The sequence below is a fragment of the Terrapene carolina genome, unplaced genomic scaffold (genome assembly GCF_002925995.2).
Source record: "Terrapene carolina triunguis isolate 2854851 unplaced genomic scaffold, T_m_triunguis-2.0 Scaffold130, whole genome shotgun sequence".
In the NCBI taxonomy this organism is placed as follows: Eukaryota; Metazoa; Chordata; order Testudines; family Emydidae; genus Terrapene; species Terrapene triunguis.
In genome coordinates, this window is record NW_020664481.1 from 3,657,510 (window position 1) to 3,673,549 (window position 16,040).

Sequence of the window (16,040 nt, forward strand, 5' to 3'; positions counted from 1 at the left end):
AATAAAGAATTAAAGGAGGGTAATATAATTACTGCCAATCAGCATGGGTCTATAGAAAATAGATCTTCTCAAACTAACCTGGTACCTTTGATGAGATTACAAATTGGTAATAGAAGTGATGTAATATATTTAGACTTCTGTAAAGCATTTAACTTGGTAACACAGAACATTTTGATTAAGAAATTAATTATACAAAATCAAATAGCACACATAAAATTGATTAAAAACTAGTGGACAGGTCCCAAAATGTAATTGTAAATAGGGAATCATCATCAGGCATGTGAGTTTCTAGTGGGGTCCTGCAGGGATTCATTCTTGGATCTCTGCTATTTCATATTTTTATCAATGACCTGGAAAAAAACACAAAATCATGACTGATAAAGTTTGCAGATGAGACAAAGTTTGGGGGAATTGTAAATAATGAAGAAGACAGGTCCCTAATACAGAGTGATTCAGATCATTTGGTAAGCTGGGTGCAAGCAAACAATATTTGTTTTAATATGGCCAAATGCAAAGTTATACATCCCTAGTACTAGATACATCTAGGAACAAAAAATGTAGGCCACAATTTCATGTTTGGGGAATCTATCCTGGGAAGCAGTGACTCTGAAAAGTGGAAGGATGTTGAAAAATTGGAGTTCAGAGAAGATCCACAAGAACGATTAAAGGTTGGAAAATATGCCTTATAGTGAGAGACCCCGGGAGTTTAATCTATTTAGTTATTAAAGAGAAGAATAAGGTTACCTATAAGTGCATACATTGGGAATGGAAATTTGATAATAGAGGTTTCTTCAGTCTAGTAGACAAAGTTATAACAAGATCCAGTGGTTGGAAGTTGAAGCTAGACAAATATAGGCCTTGTCTACACTACCGCGGTAAGTCGACATAAGTTACACTACTTCAGTTACATAAATAACGTAACTGAAGTCAACGTAGCTTAGGTCAACTTACCATGGTGCCTACCCTGCGCTGTGTCGATGGGAGATGCTCTCCTGCCGACTTAACTTACTCTTCTCGGGGAGCTGGAGTACGGAATCAACGGGAGAGTGCTCTGCCATCAACTTAGCGAATCTTCAGCAGACCCGCTGAATCGACACAGCTGCTCCTATCTATCGGTAAGTGTAGACATGGCCTAGGACTGGAAATAAGTAGCAGTTTTTAACAGTGAGGATAATTAACCATTGGAACAATTTACCAGGGGTTGTGGTGGATTCTTTGTCACTGGAAACTTAAATCTAGACTGGATGTGTTTCTAAAAGCTATGCTCTATTTCAAATGTGAATTAATTCAGGGAAGTCCTATGGCCTCTGTTGTATATGAGGTCAGACTAGATGATCACAATGGTTCCTTCTGACCTTACAATCTTTGAAGTGCCCAGCACACCCAGGGCAATACCAGAATCCAAATAACAATAAATTCTGTATTTTCTTGGAATTTCAGGAGAAATTGTGTGAAGAGTCATCTTCTTTTGACTTGACTCCCTACGACTTGGCTTCAGCCATGGATGCTGTAAATGTGGTACTGGAAGAACAAGCCAAAGTAGTTCAACAAAATGAAATTCATGCTGAATTCAATATGGAGTTTGCCAGCTCAGGTGTGTTGATAGCTGGGAACTAATGGTTTGCAAGGGATGTGGGGGGTGGCTTTGTCAACAAATTTGGAAAATAACTTTTTCCCTTAGTCAGTCCCTGTAAGTTCAAATCTGGGTGGTGGATAGATCGAACTTTCTACTTGGCCAATATTGTTGCTGTTCTTCTAACCTATGGTAACCAAGCACATCAAGTTTTAGCCAAACCTTTTAACATGAGATAAGGAATCAAGGAGGAGAAAAGTAAATAGAATACAAAATATGTAGTTGTATGAACACTTGAGTATAGCCTTCAAAAACTCTAATATCCAGAAAGGCAGTTGGCAACAATAGTCTCTCTTGGAGAAATGAAAAATTGTGAGAAAGTTGGGATTAAGTTAAGAAACAGTTGCCTCAAATGCTGAACACTTCATCTAATCCCTGTGCGATTAGGAGTGAATTGTTTTTCCTTCTCAAACAGGGCTGAGCATGGAGCTTGAAGATATAGCAAAGATAAAGAGTAAGTACCATTTCTTCTGTGTTAAATTATCTCAACAAAATTGCTATTGATACAATAGGAAAAAAAGGTGCTCTGGGAAATGATGGTAAATCAACCTCATGCAGCCTTTCCATGACACCCTTTGACATCTGTCAGGCACATAGTTGAAAGCTTCATAGGGGAGGGTCTTCTATTTATTTTAGAGAGAAATTTTGTCAAGTGTTCTGGTCCTTTGAGAATTCAGCCTTTTTCAGCATAGCTGAGAGGTTTGTATAGCTGGGAGAAGAATGCCTCCTCCAGCTAGTCATTTTCACCATTGCAAGGACTTTCCAAATTTTGTAATCCATCTCTCTTTTGGTGGAGCATTGGTTGTACCACTCTGCTGCAACGACAATTCTGCCAGCCAACAGCTGAATTTGTACTAAAGAGTTTGACCTTAAATAAGCTTTTTCATCCCACCAAAAAAGAATACATTTTGGAATAGAAAAGAACTTTGCTGGCAATAACAGAGCAGCTTTTTGAAAATTGATCCAATAGCTCCTTGATTCTGGGAACACATCCACAGTGTTTGAGGGAAAAATGGTTAATTTGTAACCCCTGCAACAATGATCTGTCTTGTAATTGCTCATGTTGCTGGGCAGTGCGAGGTGAGTTTGAGATCTGTAATCCTGGGTTATGGCGTTAGGAAGTAAGTACAATGGAAATCCTGATGATGTTTTTAAACTCAGCAGGCCAGAAAACTTCAGCGTCCCATACATTACCAAAGTGGTCCAAGGCTGTGTTAAATGGGGGATTTTGAATATTCTTGTTGCCAATAAATATTTTCAAATGCTTAGTTCCACAGTTCCGTCCTACAGCTTCCAATTAATCACAGAAATTACTCAGCATGACCTAGACAATATTTCAACTGTTTGGATGAGCTGTTCATATTGCTGTTTTTGCCTGTTCGTGGGGCTCTCACTTAATCAGAATACTTCCTTCTAATAAGCCAGCAGGAGATCAGCAGTGGTAGTTTAGAGAGTCATAGAATAAAGTGGCATGTAAAATCTCAGTTTACTGTGTAATTGGATGTCCTCAGTATGAAGTTCATGGTTATGAACAGGCAGTATGGGTCAATGGGTAGAGCACTGGAGTGAGACTCTGGAGAGACATGAGTCCTATTCCTGGCTCTGCCACTGGCCTGCGGGGTGACCTTCTGCAAGTTACCTCACGTGCCTCAGTTTCCCCATCTGTAAAATGTGAATATTGACCTCCTTTGTAAGGTGCTTTGAGATTCACTGATAAAAAGTTCTATAGAAGAGCTAGGTATTATTATGCCTTGTTTCTCTTACCTTGTTTCTCCCATGGTTGCATAACCCTCATCTCCTAGGCTCAGCTATACAAAATGGTGACCTACCACTGAATTAAAGAGGTCCTTAGTGAGATAAATTTGCAAAGGTGTCAGAGTGAGTGAAAGATTGTGTATTTATTAAAATCTCACATAGTAGCAAATTCTTAGATGTGAGAATCCCTTGTAGATGGAAGGAAATAGGCAAACGTACATATATTCTACTCTCCTACATAGTTTATATCTCACAGGGATGTTGTGAGGCTTAATTAATGCTTACAAAGGGCTTTTGGATGATAGGTGCTCTATACCTATAAGGCAGTATAAATGTTTAGAAGTTTTAAAAATTAAACATTTGAACTAACTTAAAATTTATATTTCAGCAGTTTTTAAAGTATCCGATTGGTTACACAAACAAGATAATAGCTAGGTTTAGGGGGAGTAACTAGATGACTATCTTTGTAACAAAGGCCATTCGAAAGAGCTCATTTAGATGAGTTCTGAATTTTTCATTTACTATGAATTGAACTATTTTCTCCTTTGATTGCCTTAAAGGAATTCTTCTTCAACTGGAAAATGCTATTGATGCCGTGCAGCTGCCAGCTAATGGAAATGGAGTCACTAAAGAAGGGAGGTAGGTGCCAATTGGTGCTCTGAGATTGTATTCTCCTCCTCATTAGTGTGACTGTTTGTTAGGAGAAGAGACTTCTGGCCTAATGAGACTGTCTCCAATGTGAGTTTCTCCTTCAAAGTTCCATATGAAAGTAACACCATGCCTCTGGGACAGCAAGTAGCAATAAGTGTTTAAAAGGTATACTAGCTGTTAACATTAGTAATATTGCCCTAGCTCTGGGAACCAGCTTTTATTACGTAACTTTATTCAGTGGGTCCCCATAAAAATGTTCCCCATTGTACTTGCTTACTTTCATGGTATTTCAGTAATTTGTTATGTTTTTGAACTCTGAAGAGCATTTCAGCCTCAGATTATACTAATTATGAAATCTATCAAAAGTGACCCTAAATCAGTTGACCCCATGCCTTTAGGAATAGCGAGTAGTTTGTTTATTATATGATACTTTTGAATACAGTATTATCCTACTGTGATTGGGATTTTGCCGTTTAGCCTCTCTCTGTTTAGTAATGGCAAGGTCCAACCATGTTGTTAGCTGGAAACTGCAGCTCCTATAAAAATAGTAAGTTAAAGTTTGGAAGGTCTGGCATGGAGTGTGTGGGTGAATAATAGGGTATGTTGAACTGGACGATGGTCTTTAGTTGTTTCTGACAAATGCTGGCTTGTGAAATACTGATTCATATTAAGGTACCAGTGTAGCTATGTTCTGGTTGAGGTATTTCATGCTCTACAGAACTGTTTGTAAACCAAAGGAAATTGTGTGTTGTAATAAGGTGGGCATGAAAAGTAATTGCAGATGATGTGGTGGTGAAGGTCATTGGGCTTTCAAATAAAAATATCCCAGCATTATCTCAGTTAATCTTGTAACAAAGTAGTTACTACTTTTATTTACCCTTATTGTTTATGGAGAAGGGAATACAGTGAACTACAAGGGCAAGGTATTGCTGTTATTAAATGTAGGGTTATTTGCAAAGTCTGTCCAATTGTATTTTTCTTCTTGAATTGCAGCTACATCTTTGATCTGTTTGCAGAGGCCCAGATCACATTCCAAACCAAAACCTCCCTCCTGGAGTCGCTGGAACAGATTGAACAATTTCTATCAGGCCGTAAGTGTAAGCCTGTCACCATGGCTACTATGTATAGTTCTGTAAGTTATAGATGACAGCAAATGGAAGCTTCCATATTTTGAGGGCATAAATGAGAAAGGGAGAATGAGCGCTATTCACATAATGTTCTTCCTGTATTCCCTTTGCATGGGAGCAACATTAATTGTGCCATAGGCTTGTGAAAAGGCCGTTAAAAGTGTCCACCCACTCACCTCTGTCATAGTTTCAGCAAGTGGAAAACTGACTATTTGAAAATGGTTTATTCTCCAATGCCTGTTTACGTGCCTAGTCTGCAGGATCTCTCAAAGTGCTTCACTGATATCAGTAAAGCGATTTTGCAGAACTATATATGCTACCTTCTTAACTGGGCAATAATACTCAGTGGGAGGTGGTCAGGTGCCTGTAAAGGGGCAGGAAGCCTTACTACTCCTAGAAGGGAAATGGCATAAAGTTCCCTTTTGAAATATCTTATAAACAGCTAGTATCCAGCCTCTCCAGACGCTCAGTTTAGAGACCATTGAGATTTCAAATCTCCATTGAGATTTTGTCATTGATTATTGATGTATGTGAGGGGTATGAAAGCTAATTTACATTACAGCTTCTCAGTGGAGATGGGACAAAATACTATGAAATCAAGTCATGCTCTTGTTGCACACCAAACTCTGCTGGCAATGTGCTGGTTTCATTTATTTTTTTCTTATCCAATGATATTTTTAAGCCACTTTATTAATAAACATTGTGGTAGTGAGTGAGATGTGGGTGTGTTTGTGCATATTTGTGTGTGTTTGTGCACGCTCAGGTATGGGTGTATATACATATGTGCATTTGTCTACATAAAAAGTTAATATACTGTCTTCTCTAGGTACTGGGATATTTACCAACACAGCTGGATTACATAAACTTTCAGACATTATTCAGGTAAATAATTCTGTGCTGCTGATTCATTATAATTCTAAAAGATTGAAAAGGTAGTGGAGGATGTGGAAAGACACCAAAGGGGTCTTTTTTTTCTTTTTGAAGTGTGTCTGTTTAACTCTTAAGCATTGATGGGAGTTGACATGCTATTGAGGAAAGAATTTCTACCTAACTATAGACTCAAACAGAGCTGCCTCCATGTGGCTTGTAGTTTGGTAGTGTGTTTCAGCAGCGATTTCATGCCTTTCACTGTAAGCATTAAAGTGTGAATATAGCTGTTCTGGTTAGTTTTCTCTATTGAGAAATTGCTTCTATCTATGTAATTCAGTGGGCCATATGGAATACGGGTGAGGATCTACTTAAAAAAACATCTAAATCAACACTATTCTATGTTTCCTTTGAGTACAGAGAATAGTCTCTAAAGGAAACCTCTTTGTGAGTTTCATTTCTTAACTTCCAGGACCAGACTTTCTTGGCATCTTGTGGACTGAACGTTCATTTACAGGAAATACAGAACTGATTTGTGGCATTCAGAAGCCAGCTATAAAAGAGTTAAGCAGCTGTGTACTTCTGATATTTGACATAGTAGGAAATAAGGGAAAGCGAAAATCTGTTGATATTTCTCTGCACTATGCCTCTCCCCATCTCATCAATCTTAAACATTCATATGTTATACTGGCACTAGAAAAGTTCAGAGAAGGGCAACTAAAATGATTAGGGGTTTGGAATGGGTCCCATATGAGGAGAGATTAAAGAGGCTAGGACTCTTCAGCTTGGAAAAGAGGAGACTAAGGGGGGATATAATAGAGGTATATAAAATCATGAGTGATGTGGAGAAAGAAGATAAGGAAAAGTTATTTACTTATTCCCATAATACAAGAACTGGGGCCACCAAATGAAATTAATGGGCAGCAGGTTTAAAACAAATAAAAGGAAGTTCTTCACACAGCACACAGTCAACTTGTGGAACTCCTTGCCTGAGGAGGTTGTGAAGGCTAGGACTATGACAGCGTTTAAAAGAGAACTGGATAAATTCATGGAGGTTAAGTCCATTAATGGCTATTAGCCAGGATGGGTAAGGAATGGTGTCCCTAGCCTCTGTTTGTCAGAGGGTGGAGATGGATGGCAGGAGAGAGATCACTTGATCATTACCTGTTGGGTTCACTCCCTCTAGGGCACCTGGCATTGGCCACTGTTGGTAGACAGGATACTGGGCTAGATGGACTTTTGGTCTGACCCAGTACGGTTGTTCTTATATATAGCTCAGTGGTTTGAGCATTGGCCTGCTAAACTCAGGGTTGAGAGTTCAATCCTTGAGGGGGCTATTTAGGAATCTGGGGCAGAAATCTGTCTGGGGATTAGTCCTGCTTTGAGCAGGGGGGTGGACTAGATGACCTCCTGAGGTCCCTTCCAACCCTGATATTCTATGATTCTACATATATACATCTCTACCCCGATATAACGCGACCCGATATAACACGAATTCGGATGCGGTAAAGCAGTGCTCTGGGGCGATGGGGCTGCGCACTCCGGCGGATCAAAGCAAGTTTCACCTATAACGTGGTAAGATTTTTTTGGCTCCCGAGGACAGCGTTCTATCGGGGTAGAGGTGTATAAAGTCCCTTTTAGAGGTGTCCGATTAAAGTATGATTCAGTTGTTTCTAACCTCCACCAGGAGGAGCTGGATCGTTGAGTTGTGCAAATAGCATGTTCAGCCAGCAGTATTTGATTAGAGGAGATATTCCCATGAAAGAGTAAGCTGCAGTTGAGGGAAAAATGTAGATAATCTTAACTCTGTTCTTTTGATTTATTTATTGAATGTAAGGAACTTTTAAAATAGGACACCTATACAATGTGTTACAGCTGCAGCTCAATAATACATCAGAAGAACATGGTTGAGTACACTGCACTAGCAATCTCCCTCCTGTTGCAGGACTAGAAAATATAAATATGCCTTTGAGGAAGGAAGTGGTTGCAAGGAGCTTAGAGGATACTATGGACTGGTGAACTGAAGTTCGTATCTTAGCTGACGTCTGAATTTGGCCAACACTCTTGTTCTGAGCTATATCAACGAAGTACACAATGAAGTTTGGAGAGCCGAGAGGTCAAACTGAATACTATCATAAATGTAAGGCTTTCATTTTGGAACAGTTGCTGACATTTCAGGTGGGGTCACTTTGTTTCCAGACTTTGATGATTTCGGGGCAGTCTCCTCGATTGAGTCACTGTATGTCAAATTTAATTGGAACTTTCCCTGAAAGCTGACAGTGAAATTTGACTGAGCACTCTCCCAACTTTTCCTTTTCCTTTTCCTTTTTGGATCAGAACAGATTTTCCTCTGGCCTTTCATAGAGAGGTGGTGATAATCATTATAAAGATTTGTATACGTGTCTTGCTGCTTTGTTCTTGCTCACTGCTCTATTGTTTAATAGATAGAAATCATTGATAAATTCAGTGTAAACATTTGGACATCCAGATAGAGATGCAAGAAATAAATTCAGATTGATGAATGACACTTAAACTAAACGAAAAATAAATGAAACCAGTGACCCTGTATAGTCAGTAACTGGCCTACTCCCACCTTCCACTCCAATGACCCTGAGGACTGCTGTAGTTGGTTGTGACCCCCTGACTCCCTCTATTCACTGTAGCTCTATGGACTTTCCCTAGTGGCTAGTAGTCCACCGCAGCAGTTAACTTTCACTCTTTTTACTCAGAAAGCATGTGCCACACAGACTCTTTTCTGGGAGAAGATGCTGCTTGTAAATGTAAATTAAATTGTAGGAAGTGCAAAAGTGCCAGAAATACACCTCTATCCCGATATAATGCTGTCCTCGGGAGCCAAAAAATCTTACCCCGTTATATCGAACTTGCTTTGATCCTCCAGAGTGCGCAGCCCCTCCCCCCCGAGCACTGCTTTACTGCGTTATATCCGAATTCATGTTATATCGGGTCGCGTTATATCGGGGTAGAGGTGTACTAATAAAGACAGGCCGGAGGGGGATAGGAGAGAGCTAGCTGTCAGGGGGGAGTAGCATGGGGGACAACAGAAACATTCAGCAAATTCTGTGAAATTCACTTTATCTGAAAACGGAACTGGATAACTATGCATTGCTCTGCGTTTGGTAACAGCATAAACCACTCTTCCTATGTGCTTTTTAATTACCAAAGCACCTTAATATGTTAATAGCCTTCTAATTCAAATGGCCTCCCCTGTATTTTCTGTCTGTATACAGTACCAGCAGTTATTTTTTTTTTTTAAATCTAGGGAGGACAATATATGTCAGTCTGCAGTCTCCCTTCTTGCCAAAGACTTTATATGACTGTCCCTTACTTTCCTCTTTACTGGGAATAATGTTACATTTTGTAGGCTCCAGTATTCCCTATAATTACACCAGATACTTTGCTCTTAAACTTCTTGCTCAGTGGAATATGGCTGCATTCCTTTGAAGCCCTGATGTTGTACTGAAATGTTGCTAACACATTTATTTGGGCCTAAGCTTTCGTGGGCTAAAACCCACTTCATCAGAAGCATGGAGTGGAAAATACAGTAGGGAGGTATAAATACACAGCATATGAAAAGGTGGGAGTTGCCATACCAAGTGGGGGTCAGTGCTAATGAGCCAATTCAATGAAGGTGGAAGTGGGCTATTCTCAATAGTTGACAAGAAGGGGTGGAAATCACTTTTGTAGTGCTAATGAGGCCAATGGAATCAAGGTGGCCCATTTCAAACAGTTGACAAAAAGGTGTGAGTATCAGCAGGGGGAAATTAGTTTTTGTAGTGACCCAGCCACTCCCAGTCTTTATTCAGGCCTAATTTGGTGGTGTCCAGTTTGCAAATTAATTCCAGTTCTGCAGTTTCTCATTGGAGTCTGTTTTTGAAGTTTTTGTTGTTGAAGAATTGCCACTTTTAAGTCTGTTATTGAGTGTCCAGGGAGATTGAAGTGTTCTCCTACTGGTTTTTGAATGTTATAATTCTTGATGTCAGACTTATGTCCATTTATTCTTTTGCGGAGGGACTGTCCGGTTTGGCCAATGTACATGGCAGAGGGGCATTGCTGGCACATATCACATTGGTAGATGTGCAGGTGAATGAGCCTCTGATGGTGTGGCGTTCACCTGCACATCTACCAATGTGATATATGACCCCCCACTTGGTAATGCAACTCCCATCTTTTCATATGCTGTGTATTTATACCTCCCTCCTGTATTTTCCACTCCATGCATCTGATGAAGTTGGTTTTAGCCCACGAAAGCTTATGCCCTGTAGCGGGGTGAACACCCGCTCCAGCCCTGAAGGGGTTGGAAAAGCCCTGCAGAGGGCTGGGGCTGTGTAAAGAAGCAAAACCCTGGCTGATTGGGGAAGTGGCTGCAGCTGGGGCCATGCCCCAAATTGAGCCACTCAGCCTTATAAGAAGGCCAGGGCAGCCAGAAGCTGAGGAGTCTCCCTCTGACAGGAGAGAGAGACAGGCCTGGCTACAGTGAACTCACCGGGGACCTAGAGTGAGGCAGGGCTGGGGAAAGGCCATGGGGGCTGGGAAGCCCTAGGCCAGCAACTCCCCAGGCTGCAGGGCCTGGTCCTAGGCCCATATAGGTATTGGGGTTGCAGAGGGGCAACCTGAGGGTGGGTAAAGGCAGCCAGTCCAAACCCCTTGTTGCCTGTGATGATTGGCTGATAGACTGCAGTCTGCCCCAGGGCGTGGGGCTAGATGGTGACTGGCAGTAGCCATAACTGAGTGGGATAGGGGGTGGGGGTTCCCCTGGGTGGGGAGACCCAGAGAGAGAGTGGGGTACTGCCAGGGGAGCAGCACCCAAGCCAAGGGCACCGGGAGGGACACAGGGGCCAACGACAGGCGGGACACCTGGCCTGCAGAGGGCGCTCTGGATGCTGGGTGAGCTAATTCCTGAGACGACCAGCAGGAGGCGCCGCAGTGGTGAGTCCAATCCTGATTACATAGCCAAATAAATTTGTTAGTCTTTAAGGTGCCACAAGGACTCCTCATTGTTTTTGCTGATACAGACTAACACAGCGACCACTCTTAAACCTGAAATGTTGATGTTTCCAAGTGATGTACCTGAAATGCATTTTGTCACCTGTACTTGGAACATTTGGCAGCATTCAAGTAGTTAATGTGACTTCACTTCACTGGTGATTCTTGGAAACATGATAAGCGGTAATAGTGAATTTCCCAATAACTATTAGTTTTTCCATCAAGAATCGCATGCTTTGGCAGCTGAATAAACTCTCCTCCTCCTTCTAGAGTTGGAATTTGACAGGAAGGGATGATCTTGTTTTCTGTTCTGTATTTTTCTAAGAAAAAATAACTAGCTTCTTACAGCAGAATAGGCAGCTCATTCATCACAGCATCTTTTCTCCCCCTTCCACCAATTGATTCACCTCTCTTACCCTAAAAGGAATTAGCCTTTCCTCCTCCCAATAGCCATTGTTTACTGGTCCTGCTGCGGTCAGCTGTGCTGCCAGAAAGCAAACATCCAAAAGCACATTACAGAAAACACCCCTCCGGGTCACTTGAAAGAGCAGAATTAATGTATTAACCCTTTCTCTTGCATGGCAAAGATTGGACCAGTGGTTCTCAACCTGCTGGCCACTTGTGGCCCAATCAGCTTCCTTGTTATACGACCCTATTTTCAGGGGTATAACTTTTCAATTTATCATGTGTTTGTTTTTGTTTGTTGGGAAATTTTTTTTTAAAAGACATTTGCTAAAACTCCTTTTGGCCACACTAAGGTTAATTTTCATCGGTTACACTTTCCAAGAATGCTGCTTTTATTTTTTCTTCGCTATAATGGGAAACATCTTCCTTTTACTATGAACTGTATTCTCATGAGTACTGTTAATGCCTTTTAAATGTCTCAAGAAACTTGGCTGTAGCAGCTGTAGCCTGCATCATTGCCAGCTTGTGTACTTGTAGAGTGTTTCTACTCATCATAAAATTAATCAAAATCCTGTTTAATTGTGTAGAACATAGAATCATAGAAATGTAGGACTGGAAAGGACCTCCATAGGTCATCTAGTCCAGTTCCCCTGCACTGATGCAGGACTAAATATTATCTACACTTTACACATGCACTGTTACTTGTGTTGCTTGCGTAAATTTGGTATTTGTTCACACAGATGGCTCACTAGTTCTGTAACTATCCATTTGTGCTTGCAAATATTTGTTTTATGTACTCTGGTGCTGTAATTCTGTTTGTAAAAATAGATATAATGGTGAAAGTATCTTTGACAATCAAGACAAATTTGTTTAAATACTAGCAAACCCTTTTAGGTTCTAATTATACATTTTAATACTTATTTTTCCCCTCTACTTAATAGTGTCACAGGTACTTTCAACTCACAGTGAAGAAGTCCATATGGGAACCTAAAAAGGTTTGCTAGTATTTAAACATATTTGTCCTGATTGTCAAAGATACTTTCACCATTGCGTCTATTTTTGTGAACAGAATTACAGCACCTGAGTATAAAAACAAATACTGCAAGATATATTTTAAAGTTATTGCAGCAGCAATCATTTTGCATAATTGTTTGTGACACGTTACTGATTTTGCTGGAGGCATCTGTTAAAATTTTCTGTGCTTTATCCATCTGTTTCTTAGATTGTTTTTAGCATTGATCCTCCAGAAGGCACATCCAGCTCCATGCCAGTTCAATCAATATCCAAGTATTATAAGGTATGGGATGCTTGATGTGTTTTGGCACTTTCTCTTCCTTTCTGGTGTTTCGTGGATGGGCTGTTGTAGTCAAGAGCAGACAGTGCAGAAATCAGTGGGAGTGGGCAGTGTAACATCAAAGTAGGTTGTGTGACAAAGTTCCTCCTCTATCTTGGTGGGTCCTGTGCTTATTGACGAATTTTCTTGCCTCAGAGATTCACCATGTGGGTTGGGGAACAGCCCAGAGACCTTCCCCTCTGGAAGAACCCACAGTCCAGGTCAATTGGGAGGTTTGGGGGGAACCCGGGCCCGCCCTCTACTCCGGGTTCCAGCCCAGGGCCCTGTGGACTGCAGTTGTCTATAGTGCCTCCTGTAACAGCTGCATGACAGCTACAACTCCCTGGGCTACTTCCCCATGGCCTCCTCCAAACACCTTCCTTATTCTCACCACAGGACCTTCCTCCTGGTGTCTGATAACGCTTGTACTCCTCAGTCCTCCAGCAGCACACCCTCTCACTCTCAGCTCCTTGCGCCTCTTGCTCCCAGCTCCTCACACTTGCACCACAAACTGAAGTGAGCTCCTTTTAAAACCCAGGTGCCCTGATTAGCCTGCCTTAATTGATTCTAGCAGCTTCTTCTTAATTGGCTCCAGGTGTCCTAATTAGCCTGCCTGCGTTAACTGGTTCTAGCAGGTTCCTGATTACTCTAGTACAGCCCCTTCTCTGGTCACTCAGGGAACAGAAAACTACTCATCCAGTGACCAGTATATTTGCCCTCTACCAGACTCCTGTACCCCACTGGTCTGAGTCTGTCACAGTTGTTGAATTCCAGGAGATGAGCATTTATAAATCCTACAGGCAGGAGCCAAGGGGATTTCAAGTCTTCGAGTACTGCTTGAGATTAGAATCCATTGCTCAAGTTCCAGGAAGAAGGGAACATCTGATTTTTAGCTCTTAAATTTCTCCTAAGAACCTAGGAAGCATGAAGATGCTGCAATTGTGAGTTATGGGAAAACTTTGATGCCACATGTTTTTGTTTAAGAATTAGGCCATGTCTACACTATGGGTGCTACAGCGGCACAGCTGCAGCACCATAGCTATGCTGCTGTAGCATCATACTGTAGATGCTTCCTGCATTGATGGAAGGGTGTTTTTTAAAATTGTGGTAGGAACTCCACCTCCCCGGGCCACAATAGCTAGGTCAGCAGAAGCATTCTTCCATCAACCTAGCTGCATCTAAAGCAGGGGTTAGGTCAGCACAGCTGCGATGCCTAGGGGTCTGAATTTTTTACATCCCTGAGTGCCATAGCTATGTTGAACTAACTTTTAAGTATAGACTAGGCCTTAATATATTCCTAAACTAATCTCTTGGGTGGCTCAAGTTTACAGTCCTCTGAACACCCTTTTTATTCACAAGGCCTAGAGGGGATTTCATCCTCTTCATTCCAGCATAGGGAGTCCATGCATCAAAGTGCATTTGCTTTAAAAACATGACACTCCTCTTCCTTCATGTTTATCTACCAAGAGAGACACATACTTCACCAGTAAAACTGTGTCAGCTTCCCCCAACCCCAAAAGAATTGACAGTGTGAGAAATGGTGCATGGAAAGGTTTGAAATGAACTGTCCTACATGGCATTTGGGAAGTGCTAAACTTGATTCCCGTGAGAAAGAACTGAATTAACTATGGCACTATTTAATTTTTCTTTTCCTACACTAAATACAGTAAAACCCCATCCATCAAAAGAGAAGAAGAGAATGTAATTTATTCCGATAAATGGAGAATGGGATACACTGACCTTTCAATGCAATATTAAATGTTACGACACCTCTTAATTTTGGCTAATGGGTATTTTTGGATGAGGGGTTTGTATAAACCAGGTTCCTACTGCATTTGGTAAATTGAATTGTGTGTTTAATCTTGGCAGATGCTCTGAAGGTATTTTGGAAAGGGTCTGATCCTTTGACGCATAGATCTCCTTTCTTTAGACTTTGAGGATTGCAGACATCAATACTTTCCTTCCCTGTTGTCTGGCATTACTTTTTAATTGTAGCACGCAACTCCCAGGCCCCTTTCCCACCTGCATTCTCTGTCCTACAGACCCCTTTGAGTAGAGAAATGTATGACATTAAAATGGTAGGGCTGGGAAAGAAATTCTAGCCCAGCAAACCTGCCCTCTTTTGGCTGATCTTAGCCCTACCTTCTTGCATTTTTAACAGACCCCCCTCAATCCTTTCCTTCTCCAGAAAGAATGTCTATCATTCATACTCTTAGCATCAATCACTTTCCCTGACAGTTTACTCCATGGGTTTACCCCACATTTGAAATTATTCTCCTGGTGTTCCTCCTTAACTCCAAACTGCTAATTTTTAGGTTGCCCTGTAGTTTTTGAACTCTTTACCTATGTGAACATTTTCTTTTGGCTTTTTCCTTTGCTTTCATCATTTTTAAATCATCTGAGATAGGATCACCTTTCACCTCAAATGAAGAAAAGTCTTTTCTCTCAGAAATTTTATTCTCAAGACTTAATATTTTTGTTGCCCTATATACAGCATCTCCTTCTAATAATCTTCTTGTAATTCTGTACACTGCATTCCAATGGGAGGTAACAAGTGCCATACTAAATAATTGTATTATTTGCCTTTGCTTTATGCAACCCAGGAAATCCTGCTCTAACAAATTGGTTCAGAATGGCAATTTGAGCGGTGATGTGTTCCTGTACTTGTTGGGATTTTTTGGGGGGGTGAGTGGGAGGGGGGAGGAGAAATGAGGAAAGGCAAATGCCAAACACTGTAAGCATTATAAGAACTGCTGGTGAACCTCAATTATCCAGGGCTGGACCTAGGCTTATGGGGGTGCAGATATATCTAATTTCTGCAACAGTCTTTGGGAAGATGTTGTCATGTACCTATTTTTTCCACAGGTGCACATTCATATGGATACCAGTAATCAGAAAAAAAAGCAGAGGACAGACCTATGGAGTTCATCAGTAACAAAAAAAGAAGGTGCAGAAATGGGCTGTGATGGGAGGTTAATACAAAAGCCAGTTAACAAGGCCTTCCCTGACTTAAATAAAATAAATATTGGAAACTGTCCGAGTGGTTGAAAATGCTAGTACAGCAAGCATTTCAGTCTGCAGTGTCTCATGTCACTCAACAGGGAGCGCCATGGCAGGGCTGTGCATGAAGCTCCACCTAGTCTTCCTTGAATGTCAAAACGGCTGTGCTGGGTGGGAAGGCAAAACAGAGTAGCTCCTTAGGGAACTTTGTGGGCTTGCCTGAACACAAATTGCACTGCTTTAACTGTGTTAAATTGATATAACC

The 16,040-nt window shown here is 41.2% G+C and overlaps 1 protein-coding gene across 3 annotated transcripts in view; it reads left to right on the forward strand.

Moving 5' to 3' along the window:
• Nucleotides 1-16,040, forward strand: part of RTEL1 (regulator of telomere elongation helicase 1) — a 99,066-nt gene that overhangs the window by 18,290 nt on the left and 64,736 nt on the right. For all 3 annotated transcript variants that reach the window (XM_026652802.1, XM_026652803.1, XM_026652804.1), the window contains exons 10-16: nucleotides 1,441-1,594; nucleotides 2,049-2,087; nucleotides 3,949-4,027; nucleotides 5,033-5,130; nucleotides 5,993-6,048; nucleotides 12,665-12,739; nucleotides 15,641-15,722. In XM_026652802.1, coding sequence (XP_026508587.1) covers nucleotides 1,441-1,594; nucleotides 2,049-2,087; nucleotides 3,949-4,027; nucleotides 5,033-5,130; nucleotides 5,993-6,048; nucleotides 12,665-12,739; nucleotides 15,641-15,722 — 583 coding nt within the window. The remainder of the gene's footprint in view (nucleotides 1-1,440; nucleotides 1,595-2,048; nucleotides 2,088-3,948; nucleotides 4,028-5,032; nucleotides 5,131-5,992; nucleotides 6,049-12,664; nucleotides 12,740-15,640; nucleotides 15,723-16,040) is intronic.